The sequence below is a fragment of the Piliocolobus tephrosceles genome, chromosome 7, assembly GCF_002776525.5.
Source record: "Piliocolobus tephrosceles isolate RC106 chromosome 7, ASM277652v3, whole genome shotgun sequence".
Classification (NCBI taxonomy): domain Eukaryota; kingdom Metazoa; phylum Chordata; class Mammalia; order Primates; family Cercopithecidae; genus Piliocolobus; species Piliocolobus tephrosceles.
The window spans coordinates 8,029,939-8,057,854 of record NC_045440.1 but is presented as its reverse complement, the minus strand read 5'-3'; the positions used below and the strand labels follow the sequence as shown (position 1 = coordinate 8,057,854).

Genomic DNA, 27,916 nt, shown 5'->3' with positions numbered 1-27,916 from the left:
TTGCATCCTGAGTTTCTCAAGATGTGGATTATCCTGAGGGAGCCTGACACAATCTGGATGCCACAGAAATGTCTGATCCATTGCATCCTGAGTTTCTCAAGACGTGGATTATCCTGAGGGAGCCTGACTCAATCCGGGGAAAGCCCTTGAAAGAGGGTCTGGCCTCCATGAGGTGAGGGCTCCCCATGGCTTTGGAGAAGCCAGCGAGGACACGCCCTGCCCAGAGAGGGCCACGGCCACGTGGCAGGGAAATGCCGGTGGCACTAAGGAGCTGGGAGTCTCAGTCTGACCACTGTGAGGACCTGAGTTCTGCTGACAGCCTGAAGAGGCCCCAGACACTCAGATGGGACCACAGCCCAGCCAACATCTGGTCACGTCCTTGTGAGACCCTGAGAAAAGACCCAGCCAAGCTGTGTCTGGGCTCCTGACCCATGGATACTGTGAGATAAGACACGGTGCTGTTTTAGGCCCCTCCATGTAGGGTAATTTGTTGCAGAGCAATAGAAAACTAACGCACACAACACTGCCTATTATTTGAAAACACTTTATAAAATTATCTGCAAGTTAACTGTGGGAAAAACGAACACTGCTTATTGGACATTTTCCCAACATTTTTCTCAGCTAAATTAACAGCTATGTAAGAACAAAATTTTGCCGTAAGCTTGTATTTACAAATGATATATAGATACTGCAATTCACAAACTACACAGATACTGCGATGTCAGGAGTAGATATTAGAGCAGCATAATGTTTGCCATAATCTTAATCTTCATTGAAATGATGTAAAAATCTGTTAGTGTGGATTTACTTGCAGGCTGAATATTTCCTTACTTTTATAACCCTATTCTATGCTTTCCCCTGGTTCTTAGCATGGTTGTGAATAATTTTTAAAACTACTCATTGGATGAAAAGGTGCTTTGATTCAATTTCCTAAAATATAATACACCATGAAAACCAAGAAGGCAGTGAATGCTATTCTTTGAATACTATAATCTATTTTACTTTAAAACAGCAATGCTTACACATCACAACCAAGAATGTCTGGGAAATCTGTGAGTGTCTTTATTATTCATAACATTAGATTGTAGAAAATGTGCATTTGAGGACTGCTCCTCAGCTTGTATAGGATTTCCAAAATCTAGTTGTTAAAAAGAAGTAATCAATGAGGACATGGACCCGTTGTGATGCACTTTTACATCTTATTCATAGCCAGGGACGTGAAGGCATTGAAAGAATCTATAGGAGATACACACAGAGTGTCTACTGATGTATTTGGGTAGAGACAGGTGGGGGAGGATGCTGAAGGAAAATGACATCAGCTTCTTCAAGGTATCAGTCAATCCTATAAAGAAAGCATTCTCTCCCTTGGTCAACGCATGATCTCAGGGACTCCAAATGATGGATTCTGACGTACCCTGCTCTTCACCTTCAGGTTTGTTTCTAGTAATTGATTGCATTCAGCGGCTGTATACACTTCATGCTTGCAATATTTTCTCCTTGTTTTGAAGCACCAAAGTGACAATGCATAGTGCTTCTGTATCGGTCTTGAGAATATATTCCTGCCCAAAGCCACTCTCTCATTTATAATAGTATGTTTAATGTTGATGTCATTTTTATTCTCCAAAGCCACTCTCTCATTTATAATAGTATATTTAACATTGATGTCATTTTTATTCTATTAATGTGTTAATAAAATCAGCATGACAGCTACATAAACCCACATTTCCGTGCTTTAATTTTCGCATCCACAGGCTATGTTGTAATGTGTTCAGAATTACTCGTCAATACCAAATCACCCACCTTCACCATTTACTTATCGTGGCAAAAACATAAATAAGGAGCTACCATGCCAGAGGCTGCAAATGGATGGGTCATTTTATAGAATGGACACCATTCTTTCTTATTTCACATTGAATTTGTAGAGGAAGTAGAGTGGGACTTCCTAGGTCTCTCTCTAATGTTTTTTAAACTGAGTATGACCAGGCAGTCTGCAGATGCACAGTGCAGGTGGTCTCTCTCTAGTGGTTTTTAAACTGAGTATAACAAGGCAGTCTGCAGATGCACAGTGCCGGTAGCAGCACAGTCTGCTGGGGAGCTGCAATGTCTCACCATTGGATGATCCCATTGCATCTGTAGCACGTCTAAGAGGGTCAGCTCCTAGTCCAACAAGCCTTCTCCAAAACACAACTCTTGTAATAATGCTCCCCTGAAAAAAACTGACTTAATTCTAGGAGATGGTACTGTCTCTTAAACATTTCTGATACAGCTCACGGCAGAGTGAGAAGCATAGCTATGAATCATGAAACCAAGAGGAGCCCAGGACCCTGGAGGTGTCTGCAGTCAATGCTGGTTGGACATTCGACACCATTATGTTTCTCTCTCCCTCCCTCTCATGCCACTTGTTAGGGGTATTGGTGAACCAGCCTCTAATGGTTCCTTCTGCCCATACCCTCTGCTCTGTGTTCGGAATTCACAGTTCCAACCTCTCAGTCACTTTGATGGCCATGCAATGAAGAGCAGAGTGGCAGGATCAATCTCCCCTCCACGACACACAGCCACTGGTGTGTGTCCCAATGACACGAATGGTCTCATGTTTCGTATAAGAAAAAAGGTTCGGCCAGGTGCGGTGGCTCACGCCTGTAATCCCATCACTTTGGGGGGCCAAGGTGGGCGGATCACCTGAGGTCGAGAGTTCCAACATAGAGGAACCCCATCTCTACGAAAAATACAAAATTAGCCAGGCATGGTGGCTCATACTTGTAAATCCCAGTTACTCAGCAGGGTGAGGCAGGAGAATCGCTTGAACCCAGGAGGTGGAGGTGCAGTGAGTGGAGATTGTGCCATTGCACTCCAGCCTGGGTAATGGAGCGAGACTCTGACTCAATAAAATAATAATAATAAATAAAGGTTAGTGGTAACAATGGTTTCTGGGTACGGAATGTGACCTAATAGTGGAGCAGACATGGGGCTGGATATTCTATATGACGCCACTAATTCTCACAACAAATCTGCAAAGTGCTTTAATATTATTTGCATTTTGCCAGGGTGGAGACTGGCTCAGAGGGGTGAATTCATGGATTGAAGTTCAAAGAGCAAAAGGTAGAAATCTGATCCAAGGCTTCTTTGTTCCCAAAAGTCTGACCTTCCTACCCAGCCCTTGTAGATTTTTATTTTGGACTAATTTACATGCACAGGACTGTGAGTAATCCTTAAGCATAGAAAACATTTCTTCCATAGGACTGTGTTCAGGTTAACATTCAAAGTGCTTTGAGTAACCGAAGTTAGAAAAAAATCCCCATTCCTCCTGAACCATGGAACCATGGGCAGGTTTCTCCAAACCTCTGTTCCCTCACATCTAAAGTAGTAGAAAAACAGTAACTGTGGGGTTTGCATCAGTATTAAGTTAGATCATAGCAAGGTCTTTGCGTGTGTTACAATACATGCTAATCAGTCCCTTTGTGACCTGGGGTATTATGAGTGTTTCCAAGGCCTCTGAACCATGAGAACTGTCTCCACTTCACATCACAAATCGTAGGGGTTCCTATGCCAAGAGACATGTGCCACCTTCTATAGCCTTTTTCATGACCCCTGTTAAACAGAGTCTGAAAAAAACATACTTAAATTCATAGAACACTTGGATGTTTTCAAAAGCCATTTCACATGTGTTTTTTACATAAGTTAGGGAAGTAAACTATGATTGTCCCTGCTTCACAGATAAAATCAAGACTGGGAAAAAGTGTGGTGGTTGGGATTGAACAGAGTAAGAACTAGAGGAAAGATGCTTTATCCCGGTCTGATTTTGTCTCACTTTACCACAGAGCAAGGGGCACACTGAGAGTACGTCCTTCATCACAGAGCCCTGTGCCCGCATCCAGACAGAGGACCCAGAGACTATGTTCTCACTGTGGGCGAGAGCCCTGCAAACATAACTTCCTGTTTTCAGAACAGATTCAGAGTCCAGCCTCCAGCTGCATGCATCGCTGGCCCCGGGCTGTGTGTGGGCTTCCAGGACAGGCACAGCTCCTGTCTAATTCATACAGCACCTGGCATTGACCTTAATCTGTAGCATGTCTAAGAGGGTCAGCTCCTAGTCCAACAAGCCTTCTCTGAAACACAGCTCTTGTGATAATGCTCCCCCCAAGAAAGTGAGTTAATTCTAGGAGGCTGACCGTATGTCAGTTGTTACATGAATTCGACAGGAGTCGTGCCTGAGGGGGTGTCCTGAAGACTGTAGCTTTCCAGAGAGGCCGGGAGCTGGGGTTGGCCAGGCCTTGCTGCCCCCCTGCCTCCAGAGCACGGCTGACTAACCCCCTGGAACCCTGGGCATGATAACAGGAAGACTGAAAAGGGTTCAGTACATGACTCTGCCACAAACCAACACGACAGACTCTCCCTAACCCCATCTGCCATCCCCTTACTTATCTCAAAGTCTAGAACCTTTCAAAAGCGGAAAAGATGTTTTATAAGCATATTGAATTGGATGAAATAAATTGCTTTTATTATTCATCGATTTTTAATTAAACATTTTTATATCTATTCAGCAAATATTTATGAAGTATCTCTTAGAAGCAAGCCGGGGGAGTCATTGTTCTGCGTAATTACACCCACGCCTGACCCTCACCCACAAGGTTTATTCTACAACCAAGATTTAAGCTTGGGTTTATTTTGATGGCCCTAAAGATCTCTCTGCGGTCATCCTGCCTAAACAATGAGACAGGTGTAAAGAACGGCAGGGGATGTTCTCGGTAAGTGCTGGCCGCTCTTTCATCGATGCTGTGTCTAGTGCTGATGTTCAGGGAATGCAAATCCACAAAACCAGCGCCTGGACAGAGCAGCCCATGGCCTCAAGCTCAACCATCTCAAAATGATTCAAAGAAAGACCATTCCTGCGTCTGCTGAGATCAAGTGCTCCTTAGGAGTTCAGGGACTGATCACACATTCACCTGGAATCAGCCTAGTGGACCAAGGGAAAGTCAGCCCAGTGGGATCTGAGTATTTTTTGTGTCATTAAATCAAAGTATCCCTTTGAGTGGCTCTGCCACAAACCCACACCCTAAGTGTTTATGATGCTCCTTCTACCTCTGTTCAAACTTCTGCCAATATCCTCTGGCCAGGAAATCACTGGCGGTTTGTGGAAGGGAAGCGCGGGTGGGATTTCCCCGATGAGCCTCTTCATCACCTCTGCACTGTAGATGCCTCTCCAGCTTCCTACTTTGGCAGCTGCTTTTGTTTCCCAAGCGACATCATTTATGAAACTTAATGCCAAGCAGGCCTTGTGGGATTGGAATTGTGTCCAAGAATAAATGCAAATACAAAAGGACCCCCTTGAGGAGTCTGTCATCCATCTGAGGTGCTAAAACCAGCCACAAGACACAACATATTTAATGTCTGAGTCCAGTTATTGAACCACATGTGTATGCCTGTCTTATCTCTATATCCAAGTCACCCCGGCATCCACGCCTCTGTGTCCAGGGAGTGGCTTAGCCATGTGTAGGTACTGGGCGTTTCTTGACAAGTTTAGTCAGTGTCCATGGAACAGAAACTAGCAAGTGAAAGAGGGCGGTAGTCCATGACCAAGTACATCAGTAAAATAATGGAAACTGTGTAAATCAAAACACAGCTAAGTATAATAAAGGGAAACATGGAGAATTCAGGATAGTGATAAGGGGACCAATTTAGGATCCCCCAAAATGAAAATTTACAAGGATGAGAAATCTGGTTGTGGGGCAGGATAAAGAGAAGAAATTGTCAATGTCCCTATTTCCATGTCTCTAAATTAAACACTGTGTTGCAAATTGTCTGAGCTCAGAGGCAGGGCCTCTCCCGGGAGACCAGCTATGTAGCCGATTTATTTTCAGGGCTGGCCAATGCACTCCTGCAGGGTGCATCCTGAGGACCTAACTTTCCAGAGAAAGGGCTTTAGTTTTTCTTTTTAAAATAATTGGTACAAAATTGCCATATGGAATTGTGGCAGCTGTATCTCGCAGTTTCAATTGTTCATCTCCAGTCTTTCAATGTTTGTTTGGAATGTCTTTTATACCCATCTGTAATTCCTTATCCATTTTCATGAGCCCTTCACTTCAAGCCTCTGTTTGGAGAACATTTTAAAGATGTCCCTGACTATAGGTCCTCTTCTCTATCAAAAAAATGAGACTTTTAAGAGCCACGGGTAGGGGGGTTGCCTTAGGAAAGCTAGCCAGCTGTCTTTCAAAAGCATGCCCTGGGTGATTTTGTAGGTTCAGACATCTGGTTCCATCGGTGTACCCCAAATAGATTTATCTCATCAGAGGGCCTATAGGACTTTAATTTAACATCAGAATGCCAGTTCTGTAATTTGAAATACTTGATGAAGCTGGTCCATGTACTGGAAACCCTGTATCAACATCAACAAATCACCCTCAGAAGGCTACTCTGATAATCAACGCTTCTGTTACTTAAGGTGAAACTCTTCTTGTCTGAGACAGTTCTGTGGACCCTTGGTGTCCCCAGGGAATACAATCTGAATGACAATGACCCAGTCTAAGTGTCTTATGTCGCAGATCACACATCTGTGTAACGTGCAAAGAAGCACAAGCAAGTGGACCCTCATTGCCCCCAATTTCACAGAGCTATGGGTTATGGCTCCATTTGACATCATTATACACCAGAAGCATATTATCTGGTATGAAAATAGACAAATCTGTAATGAAAAGCAGTGTTTTGTAATGAAGGTACACTTTTAAAGTTTTATTTTGGTCTGACTTACTATTCAGAAAACAGTAGTTGCTTAACAAATGCCTATTCACTAACATATTTATTCCAATTTGGCCCGAAGGTACTCTGGCTTTTCTTCCCTACCAATTCCTTTGCACGTGTCAATATTGGTCAATATACTTGATGCCTGCCAAAGCAGGATCACCTAAAATCGTTGAAAATAAGTTCATCCACAATTCTGGTATTCAGTTAGAAGGCCTGGATTTGGGTTGCAATTACACTACTGCCTGTGTGCAGGAAATCACTAAAAGATCTGAAGACTCGGTTTTTAATTCATAAAGAAGAATAAAAGGAGCTATTTACCAAGACCTGGAACTACCAGGATTGTAAAGTTGAAAGGTACCTAAGTGTATGCTTTTGTAAATTTTAAGGGATAAACAAATATTGTGTGTACCCATTTCTAAAAATGTTAGGGTTTTTTATTAAGCTATATATTTTACTCTCTGTTGACATTTTCTAATCTACTCATGTATATGCATTAATTATGGATCTGAAACCTTTAAATACTAATGTGTCCTTAAGTCATGCAATTAACTAGCAAGAGGCAATTACAAAAGTCTTTTGAAAATAGTTGAAAGTGTCTTTACACAGTCTTAAGTGTTAATAACTCACATAAAATATTTTATATAACCAGGCATCATTTCTGACACATCTTTTTGGGACAAATATTTGATTCAGGTATTTGATCACCTTGGGGAGCTGGGGATTTCTTAGGCTTAATTACTTATATTTAAACCTAACAATTTAATGTGAGGTGAATACTGTTTTGATTATATAGCTATCAGCACCACCAATTTTCTATTACAAATATATTTTCCCATCAGACAGTATGTTCCAACTCGAAGATAATCTTGCAAAGCAGACCTGAGGAGTGTCTGGGTTTTGTAGGTGGAACCAAAAAGGTGAAACAGGGAGAACAAGAAAATTACTCCTGTCAAACTGATTATAATAAGAGCTAAGTTCCAGTCCTCTACAATATTTCTTTCTCCTATTTGTAGAACATTTGTGCTACTATGTAATCAAAAATGTCCATAGAATTGAAAGGTGCCCTTAAACGGATGGATCGATTCAAGATTTTACAAAGCTATTCAGTGAAGTGGGAGTGATAGCAAAATGTCCTAAAGTGATGCTGGATGCCTGGGAACAATAGAGTCACAGCATCCACATGGGATCCAGGCAGGGCTGAGCCTTGCCCACTGACGCAGGCCTTCTGGGTGAGGGAGGGTGGACATAATCATGGAACAAGTCGACCACCTCTAGTTTCCATCCAGTCACATGGCTCTGGAGCACATGGACCTTCCTAACTGCCACCTGGACAAAAAAGAGGCTTCAGAGTTATGGAAACAGTTCAGTATCCCTACCTTGATTCCAAGCCCCTGAGACTCCCGTATGCATACATCTTTTCCTGGATACTTTGTGCATCACTGTGACAAAATGAGACCAAGTGTTTATCAACGAGAAAATCATTCCTACTGGACATAGCTGGAGGAACATGGGAAACAGTTACTAGGGTTGGAAACGTAATGAGAAATAAAATACAAGCTGAGCACAATGTGTTTTCTGTGAAGCAGCCATTGGAAGGGAAACAGTGAGCTTAGTAAGATCCCAACTTGCAGCAGTGTTGAGGGTGAGGTCACAGGAGAGAGGCAGGAACCCAGGCCAGCGTTTTCTGCTCTTTGCCCAGGGAACCACAGCAGGGGCAGGATGTGTAAAAGGCAACGAAAATGTGTTCAGTGGCAAGAGAGTTGGAAGAACAACGTAGGTGTGCACGGAACTTCCCCGTAATTAGACAAAATTTAATTTACCCACAGGCTTTTCAAACAGTTTTTCTTCTCAAGTATCTGTGTTCCTCTAATACTAGTGTAGGGGCAAGATAGTGGGGATGAAGACATCCAAGTAAGAAGACAAAATACATTGAACATCTCGACTGGGACGAGAAGTGGAAAAAGCAATTGCAATAGCATTCATTCCATCTGCAAGCAAAATGGCTTTACAAGAGCTCTTTGAGACATTTCTGAGAGCGGAATCCTGGAAAGTAAAATTCCAGTAAAAATTATAATTACAGGTTGACCTTGTAACATCAATGATCAGTGTATTGTGCATCAATGTCAATTCACAGGCTTTCTGTTGACTCAATCTTTTCAAAGGTATTAGCACAAAAGTCAAAAACTGGTTTGCTCATGATTTCAGCCACACTTATTCTATTTTTTGGCCAAAGTCTTACAATTCTTCACCTGTGATTTTTCCTCCTCAGAGGGATCTGAGGTGATTAATCTTCCTCTTAGGCACCTGGATTAGCTCTGGGTCTGTGGGACGATTATTATCTTTCCTAGGCCCTTTTATTGCCTATCCGTCAAATAAAGGTGTCCGTCACTAACATGCTTTTACGCTCAAAACCCCAAACTTTTAAATTTCTAACGTCATGGTGTTCAGTATCCTATGGTTTTTACATTTATCTGATGAGTGAAGGATCTGACAATTCTATATACTTTAAACATGTTAATTAATTAGTTAATTTTAATTACTTATCCACATCACATAGCTTTTTCTTTTCCTTCAGAATTAAAAATGCTATAAATGGCAGTTATCATATTGCAAATTCCTGCTTTTGAAACACAGCGTCTCTTTTATTTCCCTGTTCTTTTGGCTTCTTCGTTTACGTCTTTAAAAACATATTCCACATTGATTTGTTCATACAAACAAGGGCGAGCACTGAAAACTGGGAGCTGCAGGTTCAACCCTGGCTCCACCAACTCTTAAAACTGTTATCTAACTATCGCAAGAACAGAAAACCAAACACCGCACGTTCTCACTCATAGGTGGGAACTGAACAATGAGATCACTGGGACACAGGAAGGGGAACATCACACACTGGGTCCTATTGTGGGAAGGGGGAAGGGGGAGGGATAGCATTAGGAGATATACCTAATGTAAATGAGGAGTTGATGGGTGCAGCACACTAACATGGCACATGTATACATATGTAACAAACCTGCACGTTGTGCACATGTACCCTAGAACTTAAAGTATAATAAATAAAAAAAAAAAAAGAACAACAAAAAAAACTGTTATCTTTGGCAAGTATTGAAAGTGTTCTTATTTCTCTTATTTCTCTCATCTCAAAAATTAGTGGTGAAAAGAAAATAATTTACTACATACAGTTGTTATGTGTGTGTGTGTGCTTATACATATATATATGATTAAATGTATAAATATATATATGTATGTGTCATTCAAAGTCTATTACCTCCAGTTACCTCAAACATTTCTTCTAAATCCTTCATATATAAGCCCATGAATTTTTATCATTGTGTACTATATACACTGTACCACAATCAATATATTTAAGCCCATCAGATCTAAAATGTTTTATGTTTCCTTTTCAGGTCCAACTCTTTTGTTATTAAAATTAATATTTCCAAGTAGATAAATTTCAAGCAACTACTAGTAATGCGTCTAAGTATACAAACCAGTCAAGAGTGCAGAATTAAACTGCAATCCAAAAGACAGTAGGCAGCCAGAAAAAAATCAATATTTAAAACTTAATATAAGCCAGGTATCAGATGTGTCCTGACAAAATGAAAAAGAATGTGATTAAGTCGTACATTACTTACTGGTATAGGTGAGTTGAAAACCTTGGTCGGTGTCAGATCCGTTGGTGTTGAACTCCAGCCACAGGTGATTGGACGTGCTGTTTAGGATCAGCCTCAGCAGTTCATTTTTAGTGAAGGTGCCCAGTGGACGTGAGGAACTGTCTTTTCCATCGTAGACCTGACGAAAATCACAGCGTGAGTCTCTCTATGCCTTCATTGGATTCTTATGTTAGCAATGTTAATAAGATATCCAAATCTTCAAAGACGCCGTTTTATACGATACTTAAAAAAGGCATATAGTGTATAGAAAGATAAATGAAGGACTTAGTGCTAAATCGTATTTGTTCTTTAAGTTTTATCTTTACCATTAACACTAGAGGCAAAACATCCCCTTTTTGTTCAGATCACTTCATATTCATTACTTTAAGAGCTCTTTCTGTGTTTAGTTAAAATTAAATAAATATTTCTTTACGTTTCCAGGTTTCACTACCTACCTTTTTATTCCTTTTCTCATAGTTCAGTTATAAAAGTGGGAAAGATTTATAATATTTTAGTCTTGAATATCTCCTCCGAACTCTCAACTAAGTCAAAGAACGTACTCTTTCCTTCTGTTCCCTTCGGTCTGGATGCATTAAAGGACAACACGGTGTGGCGGAATCTTGTCACATTCTGTAGTCTGCAAGCCTGAGGTGGCTTTCATCTTGAATTTGTAATAACAGAAGTATCTCATCATGCAGTAATAACACAGAAGCGTGATGTTGCTTAAAATGCTCTGTATGTGACATTATCTTCCCAAGGAGTTGTAAAACGAGAGTAGATACAATAAGTATGTGGAACATAAAGAAGACATGGCTTGGTGTTGGCCATTCGGGAGAGGGAAAGTTCAGTCATGGGTTCCCAACTTTTGGGGAGACAGGTCACACGGTGGGGAGCAGTGGGTTGGTGTCACTGTTATATTCTGAATGAGGGTCGGGTAAAAGTGTTTCAGGACCCATGCACTTTCTGCCAATGCCCTGAGGCTCAGGTAACAGAAACAGCACTGACTTTCTAGGAGGACAGATACCTAATGCATGCGGGGCTCAAAACCTAGATGACAGGTGGATAGGTGCAGTCAATCACCGTGGCACTTGTATACCATATAACAAACCTGCGATTTCTGCACAGGTTAATTCCCGGAGCTTAAAATAAAATAAAAGAGTCAACGCAGCAGTCCTCACATCCCAATAACAATAGAGCACTAGGTGGGCACAGCTAATCCACCTGCCTCCCTCACTAGCAGGGGGCCATAAAAATAAACATTTATTACATTATATTGGAAAATGCTCAGTTTGTCTTACTAGAAAAATGGAACCCTAACTAAATAAAATTAAACAGAGTCTTAGTAGGCTCTTCCAATGTGTTTGTTTATTTTCCCCACTTATTTCCTCTTTATACGGGTTAATTCTTCTTTTATTGTCTTTCAATTAATATATAAACCCAGGGATGTACACAGATATACATACTCAGGAAAGGAGAAAATACACTTAGAAAAGATAATTTTGTGGGTAGTTATTTAATTACAATTAAATATGGACATGCTAGTGGGGTAGAATCAGATACCCTTTAATCTCCTTACTAAAAGACTGTTGTCCCAGGTCATTGTTTAAAAACCATTATTTGGTTTATTCCATGTTTTTATTAGATGAGCCAGGGTCTGACATCCAGAGACTAAAAGGTTTTAAGTCCAGAGGAGTCTGGGTCAAAGAGAAAATGCTCAGGTCTCCCCAGGAAGGCCTTGGGCTACCCCGTATACCGTGGAATTGTCTGTAATTCACAGAAATCCATGAAGACGGGGAAACACGAAAGAACTCGACACTCCCTGAAGTCCCTGCTTGCTCCTGACACACTGTGAGCTCATTCGCTCTCCTGAATCCTGGCTTCCTCATGGGGACTTGACCAAGTGCACTGTGGATCCCTGACAGATTGCACCCCCCTCCCAGTGGTTTCATGATTAGAACCATTAAACATAAACAGCTCAACGGCTTAATCGTAAGATTCTTCAGAACAGGAATTCTGCCTTCTTTATCCACGTCATCAGCAATTAGCACTGGGTCCAACCACCGACAGCCCAGAGAACAGCTATGTCATTGATTAACATGGAGCTTTCCCCTGTCAGTTCTCTAAAGTTAAAATCTGGGTTCAGGTTTTGCATTGATCACAAATAAAAACCCAGATAGGAGTGGAAGTCAGAAGACTTGATTTCTGATCCCAGTGGAATGAGGAACAGGCTACACCTGTTCTGTACAACATTTCTTAGTTATATTTTTTCACCTATAAGCAGCTAGATTCAAAGGGTTCTTTTCAGTTATTAGAGAAAGCCTTCTGGATTCATCTGTTTCATACGAGGCTGTAAGTATTTGCACTACAGACCCTCCTCAGAGTTTGGCATTTAATCAATGTCATATACTTTAAGGGATGTTGCTGGGTTAACAGATGATCACAGATCAGAAAACGTCACGCAGAATGTTAGCATGACAATACTGAAAGTTCTGGGGAAATGTTTCCCCATTTAACAGAAACTATACCCTGCAGATTTATTTCCAAAATTAATTGCATTTTCCATTCTATATTCCTTTCATGACATGTTTCTGAGAGCTTGATATCTCTTACATGGTTTTTCCACATGAAGCAAGAAAACATCATATTTATTTATGTGTGCAGGGGGTGCGTGTATATAAAATTTTAGTCTTTATTATTACATCTCAGTATGTGCGAGGGATCAATGTGAACAGCATTAGGCTCAAAAATTAAGATAATTTTACTAGAAATGTTTTTAACGGAGATCTTTATTAGCATATTTAACAAAATATATGCCTGCAAAACATGTAGGCATTTTATATGATTGACAGCTTCTCTGTAATTAAATGTGAGAAGCAAGGTTTTTAAAAAAAACTTTTTGTTATAATCAACAACTTTAAATGGCATGCAATCACAAATGAACATAATTTCCTTCCTTCCATTCCAATAATATTTATCCTTGTATATTTTATGCAGTATCTCTAATCACTCACCTGCACTAAAGTATAGTTAAGAGTTATTTAAAAGTTTGCCTTAAAGGCTTACTGACTTCTAAATTTGAGGTTATTAAAAAATTCAGAAAATGCCTACTTGTGATGTAACTATTTTTTTTAAGATTAGTAAGAATGTGCTAGTTTCCTGCCTAAAAACCACTTCTTAATTACAGTCTCTCATACTGCCAGCGTGAGCTTTCAAAAGACTATTAAAACGAAAGAACAACTAGAATAAAACCACACTACTAAATGATGACATTGAAATACAGTCAAACCCGGCCTTAGGAGGAAGTGAGGCCCTTTAATCTCCTGACCTGTGCACATCACTTCGAATGAGGTCAAGTGGAGCCCGGCGGGGGCTCCATTCCAGCCATTCTGTAAAGGGAGGACAAACAGGGTTTTCCCTTTTAGTTGGCTTTCTGCATATTCTCTTCTAACGCTCATAGTTCAAAGTGAGTTGACAGTACTGAATCTAAAATGCATCATTATGTGCATCTAGGTAGATGTCAATTAACTGAAAAACCCCTGGGATTTTAAAAAGGGAATAAAAAGAGCCACGTGTCCCTTTCTTGCCGGAAACCAGGCTTCTGTTCAATGAAATTGCTCACCTCACTGAAACAAGCAGGTGACTGGAGGGATGATTTCTAGCAGGGGTGTCCGATCTTTTGGCTTCCCTGTGCCATGTTGAAAGCACTGTCTTGGCGTACACATAAAATACACTAACACTAACCAGCTGCTGAGCTTTACAAAAATCACAAACACGTCTCATAGTGTTTTAAATGTTTACGAATTTATCACAAACACGTCTCATAGTGTTTTAAACGTTTACGAATTTGTGTTGGACCACAGGCAAAGCTGTGTTGGGCCGCATGTGGCCTGTGGGCTGCGGGTTGGATGAGACTGTATCACAGCATTAGCTCTTCTTGCTTAAATCTTTTCCCTTTCAGTGCCCTGAGGCCAGACTGCCCATTCTCCAGACCCTAGATCATGGAAGGTTCCCAGTTTATTGAAATACGTACAGGAGAGGTGAAAATTATATCAGAATCTTAGGAGTTAAGGGGCATTTCTGGTTGGAGCTGGGATTTTATAAATCAAGGCAGGACCTGGGTACCCCTGCAATCAATATTGAGATTCTGTCTTGTCCCGGCTTGGCGTCTCCTCATCAGCCCTGTCAGTGACCTGACCACAGTGGCTGGATTTGCCTCCATTATCACTTCAGAACCTTTCCAGCTTTCCACATTATGGCCACATTTAAAAATCAAGATTAACTACAGAAAGGCTTGGTTTGAGGACCCTGCAAGTTTTAATAGTTACAATTATGTGCCAGACACAATGCTAGGAATGTCCACTTATGTTATTAGATTAAATCCTCAAGACAGTCCAAAAAGGTAGGTACAGCTGCGTTTTCTTACACATAAGGATGCTGAAGATCAAAAGTGTTAAATAACTTGCACGAGGTGCTGGACTAATAAATGTTAGATCCAGGTTTATCTACAACGTTATTTGAAAGTCCACATACACTGTTCTAAGTGAAGTGATACTACACTTCCTCAAACTCATTTGTAAATAAATATAAATAAATCATATATAAAAAGATATATCAATATGTGCATATATCTCTATGTAGAAAAACAGATAGACAACATATTTTTTGAGAAGAAAAGTTGGAGTCATCCTGTGGGAGAAGATTATTTTTACCTTTAGAGTATCTCCTTCAAACAGCTGGAAGCTTCGTGTGCGGAGGTGAATACCCTTGCCGGCTTCTGTTTCTATTTTATAGATACACTCATGGTTATTATCATAATTGGATGGAAAATTTGGAGACAGTAATGTTCCTTCATTTCCTTTGACACTTGCTCCACATTCAGCTAAAATAAATAGGACATCAGAGAAAGAGGATTCAAAAGTGGAATTACTGTTTTTAACAGATTAAAACCTTTAAAATCATGATAGCCTCCTCTTCTATCAATGTATGTCTGTTAACAATATATTATTTTAAAATAGATCAGTGATTTTTTAAAATTGTTTCACCAACTGGACACAAAAAGATACCCCGCTTAGCTCATTTTCAAAATTGTCTTATTTATTTTAAGAGAATGACCTCTGACTATGTGGAAGCAGCATGTAATCATACAGAGAGTTCTAGAATAAAACGGGCTCCGGCACCATGGCTGAGGGACCGTGTCACCAGGTTGTCACAGTACCTCTCCCACCTGCCTCGTTCCTGCCTCATGAAATGTCTCCACCAATTCCCATGCACCCATTCTACCATTGTTTCTCTGCAGTTTTTCTTCACTGGTATCTTATGGCATCAACTGGGATGCATTCAAAGGGGAATCTAACGACAGACCAAACCACTGAGTTATCTTGTCACAGTCTTCAGGATGTCACAGCCCTGGAGGCCTTAGCATTATGTCTTAGGATGGAAGAACATTCAACGGCAGTAAATATCTGCTTCTCCCCCTCTCCCAATGAAGGAAGAGGATAGCTGACTTCTCGATCTAAATTTATACCAAACAAAATTCCTCTTATCAAGGTCAAAGTGAAAATACATACAACTGTCTACTTTCTGTCAACCTGGGGAAAGTCACTTAACTTTTCAGCACGTGTTTCACTGTGAAAGTCAACAGTTTAGGTCAAGAATGTTTTCAGCTCCAAAATTCTAAGTCCAATACAATCACACACACACACACAGTAATAAGTAAAGTGGCTACATATGCAGGTGCACACACACACAGAGGTTTGTATGTGTCAAGAGAGCTCCACAGGAGTCTGCACTGACAATTTTACAGACTATACGATGTGCCCAGCACTCTGATGTAAACATCCCACAGAATGCCTATTCGTTTGAAGAATAATTGTTGAGTTGGAAAGCAAGCATCAGTTAAATGCCAGGTATGTACTGAGAGTGGCAGAGAAGGATGCACAGTGTTCGTTTTCCAGTGGGTTGCTCAAGGTATTGTAGAATTTTGCAGATGACTTCTGCATGCCCATTGCCACGATGCTGATTCTCTCACACCCTCACTCCCTCTTTGACCATGAACACAATCAGCTACGTCACTGACCATGGGCATCTTAATCCACTTGCCAGCAGGAAGTTGCTAGAGATCCATGATTGCCCCTCAATGATTTGTGCACATTGAATCTCAGAATGCCTCCATGTGGAAGGGTGTAGGGAGAAAGTCAGAGAGGAAAACGCTTGACAACTTGGGTTCACTTCTCCCTCATCCTCCTTAAACAAAGATAGAAAGGCAGACTTTGGATATGGTTCTCAGGGTGAAAGTGTTGAGGGAGAAATGCAGGCAACTGGTGACTCAAAGATGCCATTGGAAATTTAAAATCATTTTAAGAAATTACAGTAATATAATTATATAATCATAATTATATACTTGTATAACTGTAATAACTTAAAAACCATCTTAAAAGACATATATATAATTATATATATATTTTATTTATATATATTTATATAAATATATAATTATATAATTATATAATATATATAATATATATATATATACACCCATGAGTAGGTGTATATTTATAAATACATATAAATATATTTATATCTATAAAATATCTATATTATATATAATATATAAATATATCTACAAAATAGATATAAATATATAAACATGGAGAGAAAAGCAACTGATGTGTTTCTCATGCTCCATACTTGGGCATCCCTACTCCAGCCCACACCTTGCTGGTGTTTGAACAGTGATCCTTCTCTGTTAGCAATTTGATGATTCGCAGACAGTGTAAGGTTGAAGAAAAATGGCTTCACAGGCTGGGGGCAGTGGCACACGCCTGTAATCCCAGCATTTTGTGAGGCTGATGGGGGTGGATCATGAGGTCAAGAGATTGAGACTATCCTGGCCAACATGGTGAAACCATGTCTATACTAAAAATACAAAAATTAGCTGGGCGTGGTGGCACGCGCTTGTAGTCCCAGCTACTTGGGAGGCTGAGGCAGGATAATTGTTTGAACCCAAGAGGTGGAGGTTGCAGTAAGCTGAGATCTGCCACTGCCCTCCTGGAGACAGAGCAAGACTCCATCTCCAAAAAAAAAAAAAAAAAAAAAAAAAAGAGAGAGAAAGAGAAATGGCTCTATAGTTTAAACTCAACAACAAGCTATTTAGATAGTAAGCTCCTTGGAAAAGTTAATAATTTGTGGAATGTTGAACATCTTTGTTGGATGTTCTTTTATTTTTTTTTCCTTCCTGAAGAAAGTGTCTTTCACATAAAAGCCAAAATAAATGAAAATAAAGTTTAAAGAAGCCAAGCTGTGTGTCCTCCCTCGGCTGCCCCATGGAGAGAAGAGTTGGGGTTTCCAGCTATAAAAGGTGCTGTCCTTAAAGGAAATAAAATAAAAACATAATTCTAACAACCAGAGAATGAAACCTAGTCACAAACATCAGAGAATATTTAAAATTGAATTTAACAAAAATCGACAAAGGCAACTATTCCAAATTTAGATCTTTTATTAGGTTTATAAGTTTAAAAACAATTCATGCAATTGAAGATATACTGGCATAGTGGCAAATAAATAAATCTTTTTTAGGTGGGGAAGGAATGCCAGGACATGGGCACAGTCTCAGGGGCAAAACAAATAGGATGTTTTTATGACTTTATCAACACGACCAAAGTGAAGCATCACAGGAAGGAACTACGGGAGATGGAACTGCAAACACAGCCTGAACCAGGTTGTAGGGAACGTCTGCGCTTCCTTGAACCATGGCAGGAAGTCCCTGAAAGAGTTTGGAGCATGGACATGCCCTGATAAAAGGATGTTTGGAAAAGAGGAATGCCCAAAAACAGTTGAATTTTAAAGACTCTAAACAAAAACACAGAAGGTATAGATGTTGTGAAGATTGACTTGTGACACAAATTCTAGAATTTCAATAGAAGAGGAATATCTTTGAAGGTTCAAAGAAGTAATCGTAGGAAAAATAAGTTGTAGTAATACCATGCCTGATGGGGTATAGGAATTTATCTAATTTTTTTTTTTTTTTTTTTGGTCTATATGTCACTTGCATACTGCATGCTCTTATTAGTATTACATCATTGGCTGGGCGTGGTGGCTCACATCTGTAATTACAGCACTTTGGGAGGGCAAGGTGGCAGATTACCTGAGGTCAGGAGTTCAAGACGAGCCTGGCCAACATGGTGAAACCCTATCTCTATTAAAAATACAAAAATTAGCCTTGCATGGTTGTGCATGCCTGTTGTCCCAGCTAATTGGGAGGCTGAGGCAGGAGACTTGCTTGAACCCAGGAGGGGGAAGTTGCGGTGAGCTGAGATCACGTCACCGCACTCTACCCTGGGCAACAAGAAAGAAGCTCTGTCTCAAAACAAAACAAAACAAAACAAACAAACAAACAAACAAAACCATGGGAGTATATAACAAAACTAAACCCATGTTACACATGAGAAAACTGAGGCACAATAACACTAATTAACAGGCTCGAGATCACACAGGTGTGAGAGGCAGACTATTATTTGAACCCCAGGCAATCTGCTATCAGAAGGTGCAATAATTGTGCTATGTTTGTTAATACACAATCTTGGTAATTATTCCTATTGGCAGATATTAAATAATCTGTGAGGGCTACTTGCTTATGACTTGAATAACCTTGTGGTTCCAACAGAATAGGAAAGTGATGCTGCTGAGGGAAGCAACTTTCTGAATGGTATAAGTTACTATTTTACAAAACGTTCTTTGAAGAAACATTGGTATACTTTTGGGGGCTTGTCTTCTGACTCAATTCTGTTTCCAAATTAAATTAGAAGAGTTCTTGCGAAAGCTTGTTATCTCCTTTCCTATCTGCTCTCTAACACTACCCCTGCCTTTCTGAGCAAGATACCACCAGATAGCTCATAGATCACAAAATGTTTCCTTTTCCTTGTTTCCACAGCTGTGCAGGTGGGCTCCCAGTATACAAAAATGGATACAACGTGATATTCAAATGAAAGAATGGATGTGTCAAAGAAACTGAGAGAGGTGCTCCAGACCCTGGGGCAGTATGGCGGAGGACATAATGTAATAAGATACTGATATTAAGTAAAGAGCAAGTGCTCAGAAAATCGCAACAGTTACGTGACCAAAATTTCAAAAGTTATTTGAGCTTGATTTCAAACATTCATTGAAAATCACCATTAGAACAATTAAATGCTTCATTTTAAAGAATTTTTTAATAGTCTATTTAATATTAAGATGAACGAATACAATGTTTCTTAATACACATCACTTGCTGTTTTATAAAAAAGCTACCGAAATGGTAATTATAATTGAATTGTCATTTAGATTTTTGCAATTGAACGAAACTAATTAAAATTAAATTAACACAGGAGAAAGGAATTAATTGATTTTTCAGTCAATTCTTCTGTACAAAGGCAGCTACCTGTGAAATCTGCTGTCTCAGTCTGCTTGGCCTGCTGTAGCAAAGTACCACCGAGAGAGTGGCCTCAACAACAGACAGATGTGGAGGCTAGGAAGTCCCAAATTCATAGCATTAACCAAAGTGTCTGTATAAATTAATACATACTCAATATTAGGGAAGGTTATTTTATTGGGGACATTAAATAACTATTTATTTGATTATTTTAAAAACTAAGTAAAATATATAACCTCTCAATCTGCCTGTTCCATACAGTTAAATTGGATTCAAATTCTACAGCTGAAGCAACTTGTCCACCTAAATAATTTTGAGCCTACACAATACCTCACATTTAACAGACATGTTTCTTAACATAATGGCTGAAAGTAAAGGTGTATGGCTCTGGTTATTAAAATGCAGACATTGTTGTGGGGCTTTTGAGGGCATTATGAAATTGGAAAACCATTAATATGCAGACTTCTATGTTTTAGAAGCTTTATTTAAAAAGTACAGAAATAGAAAACAGCTCAACTAAGGAACACAAACAGAAAATCTACCTTTCTCCTTTAAACCAAGTTCATTGTGTTCTACACAATAAGTAAATCTTACCTATAATAGAAGTCTATATAAATCAAAACGTACAAGTCCATATTTACTTACAAAGAATATCTAAGAATTTCACAAAATGGTACTATTTTTAGCCCATGCATTATCCTAAAACCTTTATTTTTACAATTTAGTGCCATTATTGGATTAGCTTTTAAGAAGCAACAGAAACTAACATTTTAGCTTAGAATGTTGTTTCAAATTTTTAAACCCAAAATTAAAGAACTACATAGAATTATATATAGTTTAGTGATATATATGAGACATATCATATATATCACATATCACATGTGATGTATATCACATATCACATATATGTCTCATATATATCACATTTGATATGCATCTTATATATCACATGATATGCATCTTATATATCACATGATATGTATCATATATATTATATATATCACTAAACTCTATATATTGGTATTTTTAATGAGATATCTTTTTAATATATCTCCATAGAGAGAGAGTTTAGTGTTAAACTAGATCTAAATTAAATTAAAATACAGGCAAGATATTTTGTTTCACTCTGCCTGTCAGAAATAACTTACAATCCATTCAAAAATTGAGAATAAGGGTGTTGTTGATTTTTTTCTTTTTTTATTTCGCCCAGTGACTTTCTACTTTGTCAAGCAAATAGAGTTAATACAGTTAATCAATAAGAGGCTATATCTCACTTTCATTCATTTTTTAAAAAATTCTCTTACTAGATATGCATTTAAGGCTTATGCTGACGTATACATGCAGCCCTTTAACACCCTGAGAAAATTTTTTGTTCAAATAATTCTGAAATGATGTCATAGATGCAATATTGGGTTACAGAATTATAGCGAACATTTATCTCCATCATATGTGCTAACTTTGCTCCTGCTCTTTTGACCAAAATACTACAAAATGTTACAAAACGTCACAAAATATTCAGTTTTTGTTGTTATTCAAAAGCTGTGCAGATGGAATTCTAAATGTCCTAAGCTAATCACGACTGCCCTGGCCACAATGACTGCTCAGGAATAGGCATGGGACTCAATGTGATCCAGTGAGAGGAAACCCAGGACTTGTACATAAGCGATCTTGACATAGCTGTTTCCACAGAGCTGCAGGATGTGGGGCTACAGCACTGTATGTGATGATATGAGATCAGGAAGCCACCTAGTGCTTTACCCATCTTGGCAAAACTGAGAGATGCTGAGACCTCAGGTTCTTGTTGATGAGGTTGAACCCTTGATCAAACCTCACCTGAAGCTGTCCCGATGTATGGACTTTATATCACCTTACCAATAAACTTTCATTTTGACTGAAGCCAATGTGGGCAACTTTTTCTCTAACTTGCAAGTGAAAAAGAAGATCCTAAACAATACATGTATAATGCACATGCCAAGAGGTGCCAGAAGAGAGGGTTTGAACATTGAGGTTGAATACCCAAGGTACATATGATATTATTTCTATCATCCTAAATACATCATCAGGTTGAAAAAACCCTAAAATGAATAAACACAAATAATAAAAAACTTTCTACCTCTTTCACTGAAAAGTGACTTCATAGAAAAATAGTTCTCAGCTCACTAGAAATTCCATTTAAGGTCAGACATTTATTAGGGAGGTTAAAACCGCATGCTTCTAACTCAGTCGACATTCCTTAGGTATCACCTGCAACCTTTGGTATGGATTTGCCTCTTTTTTTGCCACAGGCAAATCATTTTTATTTCTATAATTTTAGAGAAAGGAACATGAAGTATGGATGAATCAAATTTTTGAGATGAAAAGAGAAGCTTCTGAGGAAAGCAATTTTCCTCTTTTGGATACACAAAGCTTAGGGACGAGGCAGCCCACTGTAAAGCAGCCGTCAGTCCAAGGAGGGAGACAAAGAGATGAAGAGAACTTGAGGCCGGGTGTGGTGGCTCATGCCTGTAACCCCAGCACTTTGGGAGGCCAAGGTGGGCTGATCACAAGGTCAGGAGCTTGAGACCAGCCTGGCCAACATGGTGACACTCCGTCTCTATTAAAATTACAAAAATTAGCTGGACACAGTGGTGGGCGCCTGTAGTCCCACCAACTCGGGAGGATGAGGCAGGAGAATCGCTTGAACTTGGGAGGCAGAGGTTGCAGTGAGCCGAAATTGCGTCACTGCACTCCAGCCTGGGTGACAAGAACAAAACTGTCTGAAAAAAAAAAAAAAAGGAATGTAATGGCAAAAACTGCAATTACTTTTGCACCAACCTTACAGAAAGAGCCCTGGTGCTCTGTGGGCCTGAGAGGGCTCCATCTGTCTGCACAAGGATGCTGGGTGAGTGCTGGGTGCACTCTGGAGAGCCAGTGAATGAGGGACTCTGAGCCAGGACAGAGTGGAGGGAGAGTGGTTGCTCTGATTAGCAGGGGAAGCACTGACCAGGCTCTGTTACATTGGGCAAATCGATGGGGTTTTCACTTTGGAGAGAGCATTCTGGGAGCTGTGGCCCCTGGGGTTGGTGGGGTCTGGGGAGCCGGGGGAACCATCAGGGGGAATGGGGGGATATGGAGGGAGTTGGAGCTAGGAGGGTGGGGAGGAGGAGTCTGACCTTAGAGCTCTGCAGTGGCCAGAAACCTTCAGAACTAGGAGCTAAGCAGGTGTGGGGAATGAGAGAGAAATGAAGACAGCACCCAAATGCACCAGAGGGGCTAGAAGAAAAATCAGGAAACTGCAGGCAAAATGCAAAAGACTAAATACAAAAAGGGCCTGTCCAAGGCCCTCCGTTTCCCTGTTCAGTGCAGTGGTTAAAGGCTGAGTTGCAGGCTCCCTGGGTTTGAGTCTTCCTAGCTCTATGTCCTTGGGCAGTTTGTAGTGTCTTTGTGTCTTAATATTTCCACCTGTAAAAGGAAACTGTCAATCATAGGGTTTACTTCGTGGAATTGTCATGGGACTAAATACATGATTACAAGGAAGGAGCCTGAAGCAGTGGCTGGTCTACCATACAGTGTTTAATAAATAGTAACTATTCTTCCAGCTCTGGTTGCTTATTGTTTCATATTTTAGACTACAGAGTAAACACCTGAATGACAAGAAAAACAATGTAAAGATAATGACTCTGGATGAAATAGAATAACATTTAATGGGTCTTAATCATTATAATCAGTAGACTACTTACTGCTCCATACCTAGATGTCACTTTGATTTCATTGAGTTGGGGGTTTTGTCCAGACTTCAAACAATCTCAGTTAGGAGTCTCTGGAATAGACTCCAACCAACTCTGGGAACTCCTAAGATCATCTACAAAATATCGTATCTTTTTTTTCTTGAGATAATATTCAAAATTTGCCTTCCATTCTCAAATAAATATTATAACCACAAAAAAGTAAGAACCACTATTTTAAGATAAAAACAGATTGTAAAAATATATAAACACCTGTTTTGGAAAGAGACACGGATGATTTGATTCATGTTTTTTAATTTTTTTAATAATGAAATTCTGACTATGTGTCTCTCTGGCTCATTAAAATTCAAAAAGATAGCTTTATCATTTGAGTTACATAATATTCCTAAGCAACTCCAAAAATCAAAGAGATTCTGTACCATGGTAAAATAAAACAAGTTATGCTAAACAAGTCAGGCTAAGTGAACAAGTTTGTGTTTTATATGGATTATTACATTTTGTCTTCAGACCTCCCCCACCTGCCTCCAGTTCGTTAACTGGTTAAATTAGTGTGGTTCATATCCTGGACTCCATGGACTCAGAAAGCTTGGTGGTAAGGAGAACCTTGGTTAATCTCTCACCTCCCTTTTTTCTTCACAACGACATTAGTCAGTTTTCTGTAACTTTAAAGAACATTCTGTAAGACCCAGAATATGCTGAGCAACATGGCTGGGTTGCTATGGCAGGAACCAGACCATGTCCGTATAGCTAACTACGAGAGCTCTGGCTGTGTGGGCAACACACCCTATTTAAGCTACGACAGCAGTTATGATTCTCCTTTGCTAAACTTCTTACAGTGGCACAGTTTCCAGATTGCCAATAAACATCGCCCTACCGGATCAACAAGCCAGTACCAGCACATGAGCCCAGTACTTCATTTCAAGGTACCAAAATAAAAGTTCCTGTTACTCTTTGGAATTATCTCTTGGATTCCTCCAGAACACACTGAAAAAGCGAATTCAGCATTCAAATGCCTATCATGCCCACTTAGCAGGAGTGTGCAACCATCATCCAATCAAAGGGTACAACTGACAACAAAAACGAAATTGTCACCATCGTCATATCAAGGGACATGTGCTGCTTTTAAAGCAATATAATTGTCAGAGGTTGTGTTATTATAGCTTGGCTTCTTTCTTTTTCATTGTTTTCTTTTGCTCCAGATTTTCTCTCTCTCTCTCTCTCATATATATATATATATTTCCCTTCATAAATATGCTTGACACATGCTTTGGTTTCACTCTTGTTCAATCATAAAATTTCAGAGCTGAAAGGGACTTACATTATAGATGAGCTCATTCAAGCCCAGCGCAGTTAGGCAGCTCCCCTCTCCCCTGGTTGGCAGAGTGGGGCCCATACTCTCACCCCCTCCTTCCTTACCAACAACCCCCCACCCCGTCCCGACCACCCTGGGCTTCTTGCCTGGGCTATGCCCTGCCCCCATGGATGAATGAAATGAAAGCGTGTGACCACCTACCCACACACCTTGGCAGAGGTGCACTCCACACACGGCGGCCCCCACCCAGGCAGGTAAGCTTGGTTGCACCTTCTAAGCGATATCCCGGGAAGCAGGAAAACGTCAGAGAGTCTCCCACACCAAAGTGAAAACCAATTCTTCGGCTGAAGGCAGGGACTCCAGGATCATCACACGGCTCCAGGTCGTACTCTGAGGCATGCAGAGACAGAGTAAATGCATGAGGATTTCGGTAAATACACAATGATTAAATAGCAAGAGTAGAAAGGTGTTATTACAAAAAATAAGTCTACACATATATTTTCCTCAAACACTTATAACTGTTACGTGCATTTTTTGTCTTGTACTATGAACTGTCTAATGACAAATGACATGGGGCTTAGTATTTTTTTTTTAATTGACAAGTAAGAATGAGAGTTACTAGAGGCTGGGAAGAGGGTGTATGGCGGGAAGGATAAAGTGATGTTGGTCAATGGATACAAGGATACAGTTAGAAGGAATATGTTCTAATACTTGATAGCAGAGGACAGTGACCATCGTGAGTAATAATAAAGTGTACATTTCAAAATAGCTCAAAGGCAAGATTTGAAATGTTCCCAACACAAAGAAGTAATAAATGTTTGAGGTGATGGGTATCTTAAGTATCTTGATATGTTTGTCACACATTCTACTCATGTATCAAAATATCACATGCACCCCATAAATGTGTACAATTATTAAGTAATTGAAGACAAACAGACAAATAGCATATTAAAATGAGATAATTCACTTCAAAACTGTCAACTTTAGAGTGTGGAATAATTTCACTGATATTTCTAATTGCTTAAATTGGTTACTGTATCCCTCCCAAGGGCGCTTTTTGATAACTAAGGCATGAAGCATAACATAAAAGCAAAGGCACAGGGTTGTGTTTGTGGAAAGCTTATCATAGCCGATTTCACCTCTAGAATATACCTCAGTGAGGAATAGTGGAATTTTCCTCTGTTTATTTTCAATCTGGAAACAGTGCGAGATTGAAAAGTAGGAGACAAGATTTTGTACTAGAATCACTATCTCACACCTTGTTGTTATCATTTTCCTTCTATCTAAGGATATACTGTGTACACTCTATTCAAACCATACGCTTCCTGTCATTTCTTTAAAAACAACTGAAAACTCTTGCCAAATAGGAGAATAATTTGATATTATTATATGCTATACCTATTATCTTATATAAAGAAACACCATGATCCTGTGGTTCTTTGCTTTGTGTATATTTTTACTCCATAGTTTATACAATATCCTCTGAAAGATATTTACAACGACAGAAAGCCTGAAATGATATCGCGAGGTTAGAAGGTGTGTGTTAGTTGTAACCATCTTGATTAGGCTTTGTTAGGATTTTCTTACATTAATTGTCACTTAATCACTACTATACAAAGCATATTTACACTATGTACATGTTCATCTTCATCTGACCCAAGAAAGTGTACTGTCCTCAGAATTCCATCTTCTCACCTACTCAAACACTTTGTTCTTTGAGTTTATTCTTTTTCTTTTCCTCATCAGTTCTCTTATTTCCATCAAGATAAAAATACCTCAATCATAAGAATGAGGTAAACAACCAAACCAACCAACAAAACAAACTAACACCACCAATCTCTGGACTTCACAGTCACCCAACCACTATATCATTTATCTGGTTATCATTAGCACAAACTTTTCAAAGTGTTGGGTGTATCTTCCATTTTCCCAACTTCCCTTCCAAGCCTCTCTTCATCTCATCTATTCAGGTTTTCTTTCACAGCCTTCCACTCAAATACATCTTACCAAAGTCACAGTGACCACCAGATGCAAAAACCAATGGTCAATTCTTAGTCCTCCTCTTACTAAGTAGGTTTTAAAACAGTTGAATGCTCTCTTCTTTCTTAAAAGGCTCTCCTTTCTTAGCTTCTGGGATGCCACCCTCCTCCTAACTCACTGAACCCAACTTTTCAATTGGCTGATTTGGATCTTCTGCTGCCCCATGTGTTGAAATTAACTCTGCTGATGGCTTTCCAGTATTTCTTTTTCTTTAATATGATCCTGTTATATGAACTGAAGACTCTTGTCAATTGCTTTCGAATACATCCCTCAATATCTGCAAGAGAAAAAGTCTGTGTTTTCTTCCCAAACCTGCTTTATTCTTAGTGTTTTTGATGCAAAGCATAGCATCCTCATTCATGCAGGTTGAAAACTTTGACCCCACTCTGTATTTTATGCCACCCCTTCACTTCCTATCAATCAAGTCAGCTCTACCCTAGCATCCTTCCTGTAGTCTGAGCTTCCATCTGGCATCTCTTGCTGGGATTGTATAACATGTTCTTGTTGAGACTCACACATTATCTTTCAAATAACATTGAAAAAGGTCAGATTGTGTCAAGCTCCTCAAAACCATCCAATGGTTTCATGCAACATTCACAATTAACATCCAAGTTACTTATGTTATGTGCCCTCCATAACTAACTTCACATCCTTCCACTTTCCCCTCAGTTTCAGGGGTCTGGCCACAGTGCGCCTCTTCTTTATCCTAAATTTGGTGGCCTGGTCCTCCTGTTGCACCTCCTTCTGCTGACAGCCCACCCAAATTAGCTGGACTGTCCATTCGCTGCTTCACAATCAAGTCTCAGCCTGTCAAAGAGACCCACCTAGGCAATTAAAGAATGAATACACTCTCCTCTGTCCCAGGTAATCATGACTCAACCACAGAAGAAGAAACAGTATCCTCATTGGAAAATTCATGGTACCACTGAAGAAGACAAATACAGAAAAGTAATTTTGGGAAATAAATAATTTTGGTGTAAAAACATTGTCATGGAAACGTTTTTCTCCTATGTTATATAGAAGAAAACAAATTCTGCTTAGGGAAAAG

At 39.6% G+C, this 27,916-nt stretch overlaps 1 protein-coding gene across 1 annotated transcript in view; it reads right to left on the bottom strand.

The window, feature by feature from the left end:
- The window catches only part of CSMD1 (CUB and Sushi multiple domains 1), a 2,063,566-nt gene that overhangs the window by 390,023 nt on the left and 1,645,627 nt on the right, over positions 1-27,916 (bottom strand). Inside the window, exons 21-23 of the mRNA XM_026453909.1 lie at positions 25,030-25,218; positions 15,095-15,264; positions 10,368-10,524 (exon numbers count right to left, since the gene is read on the bottom strand). Of these exons, the coding sequence (XP_026309694.1) occupies positions 10,368-10,524; positions 15,095-15,264; positions 25,030-25,218 (516 nt within the window). The remainder of the gene's footprint in view (positions 1-10,367; positions 10,525-15,094; positions 15,265-25,029; positions 25,219-27,916) is intronic.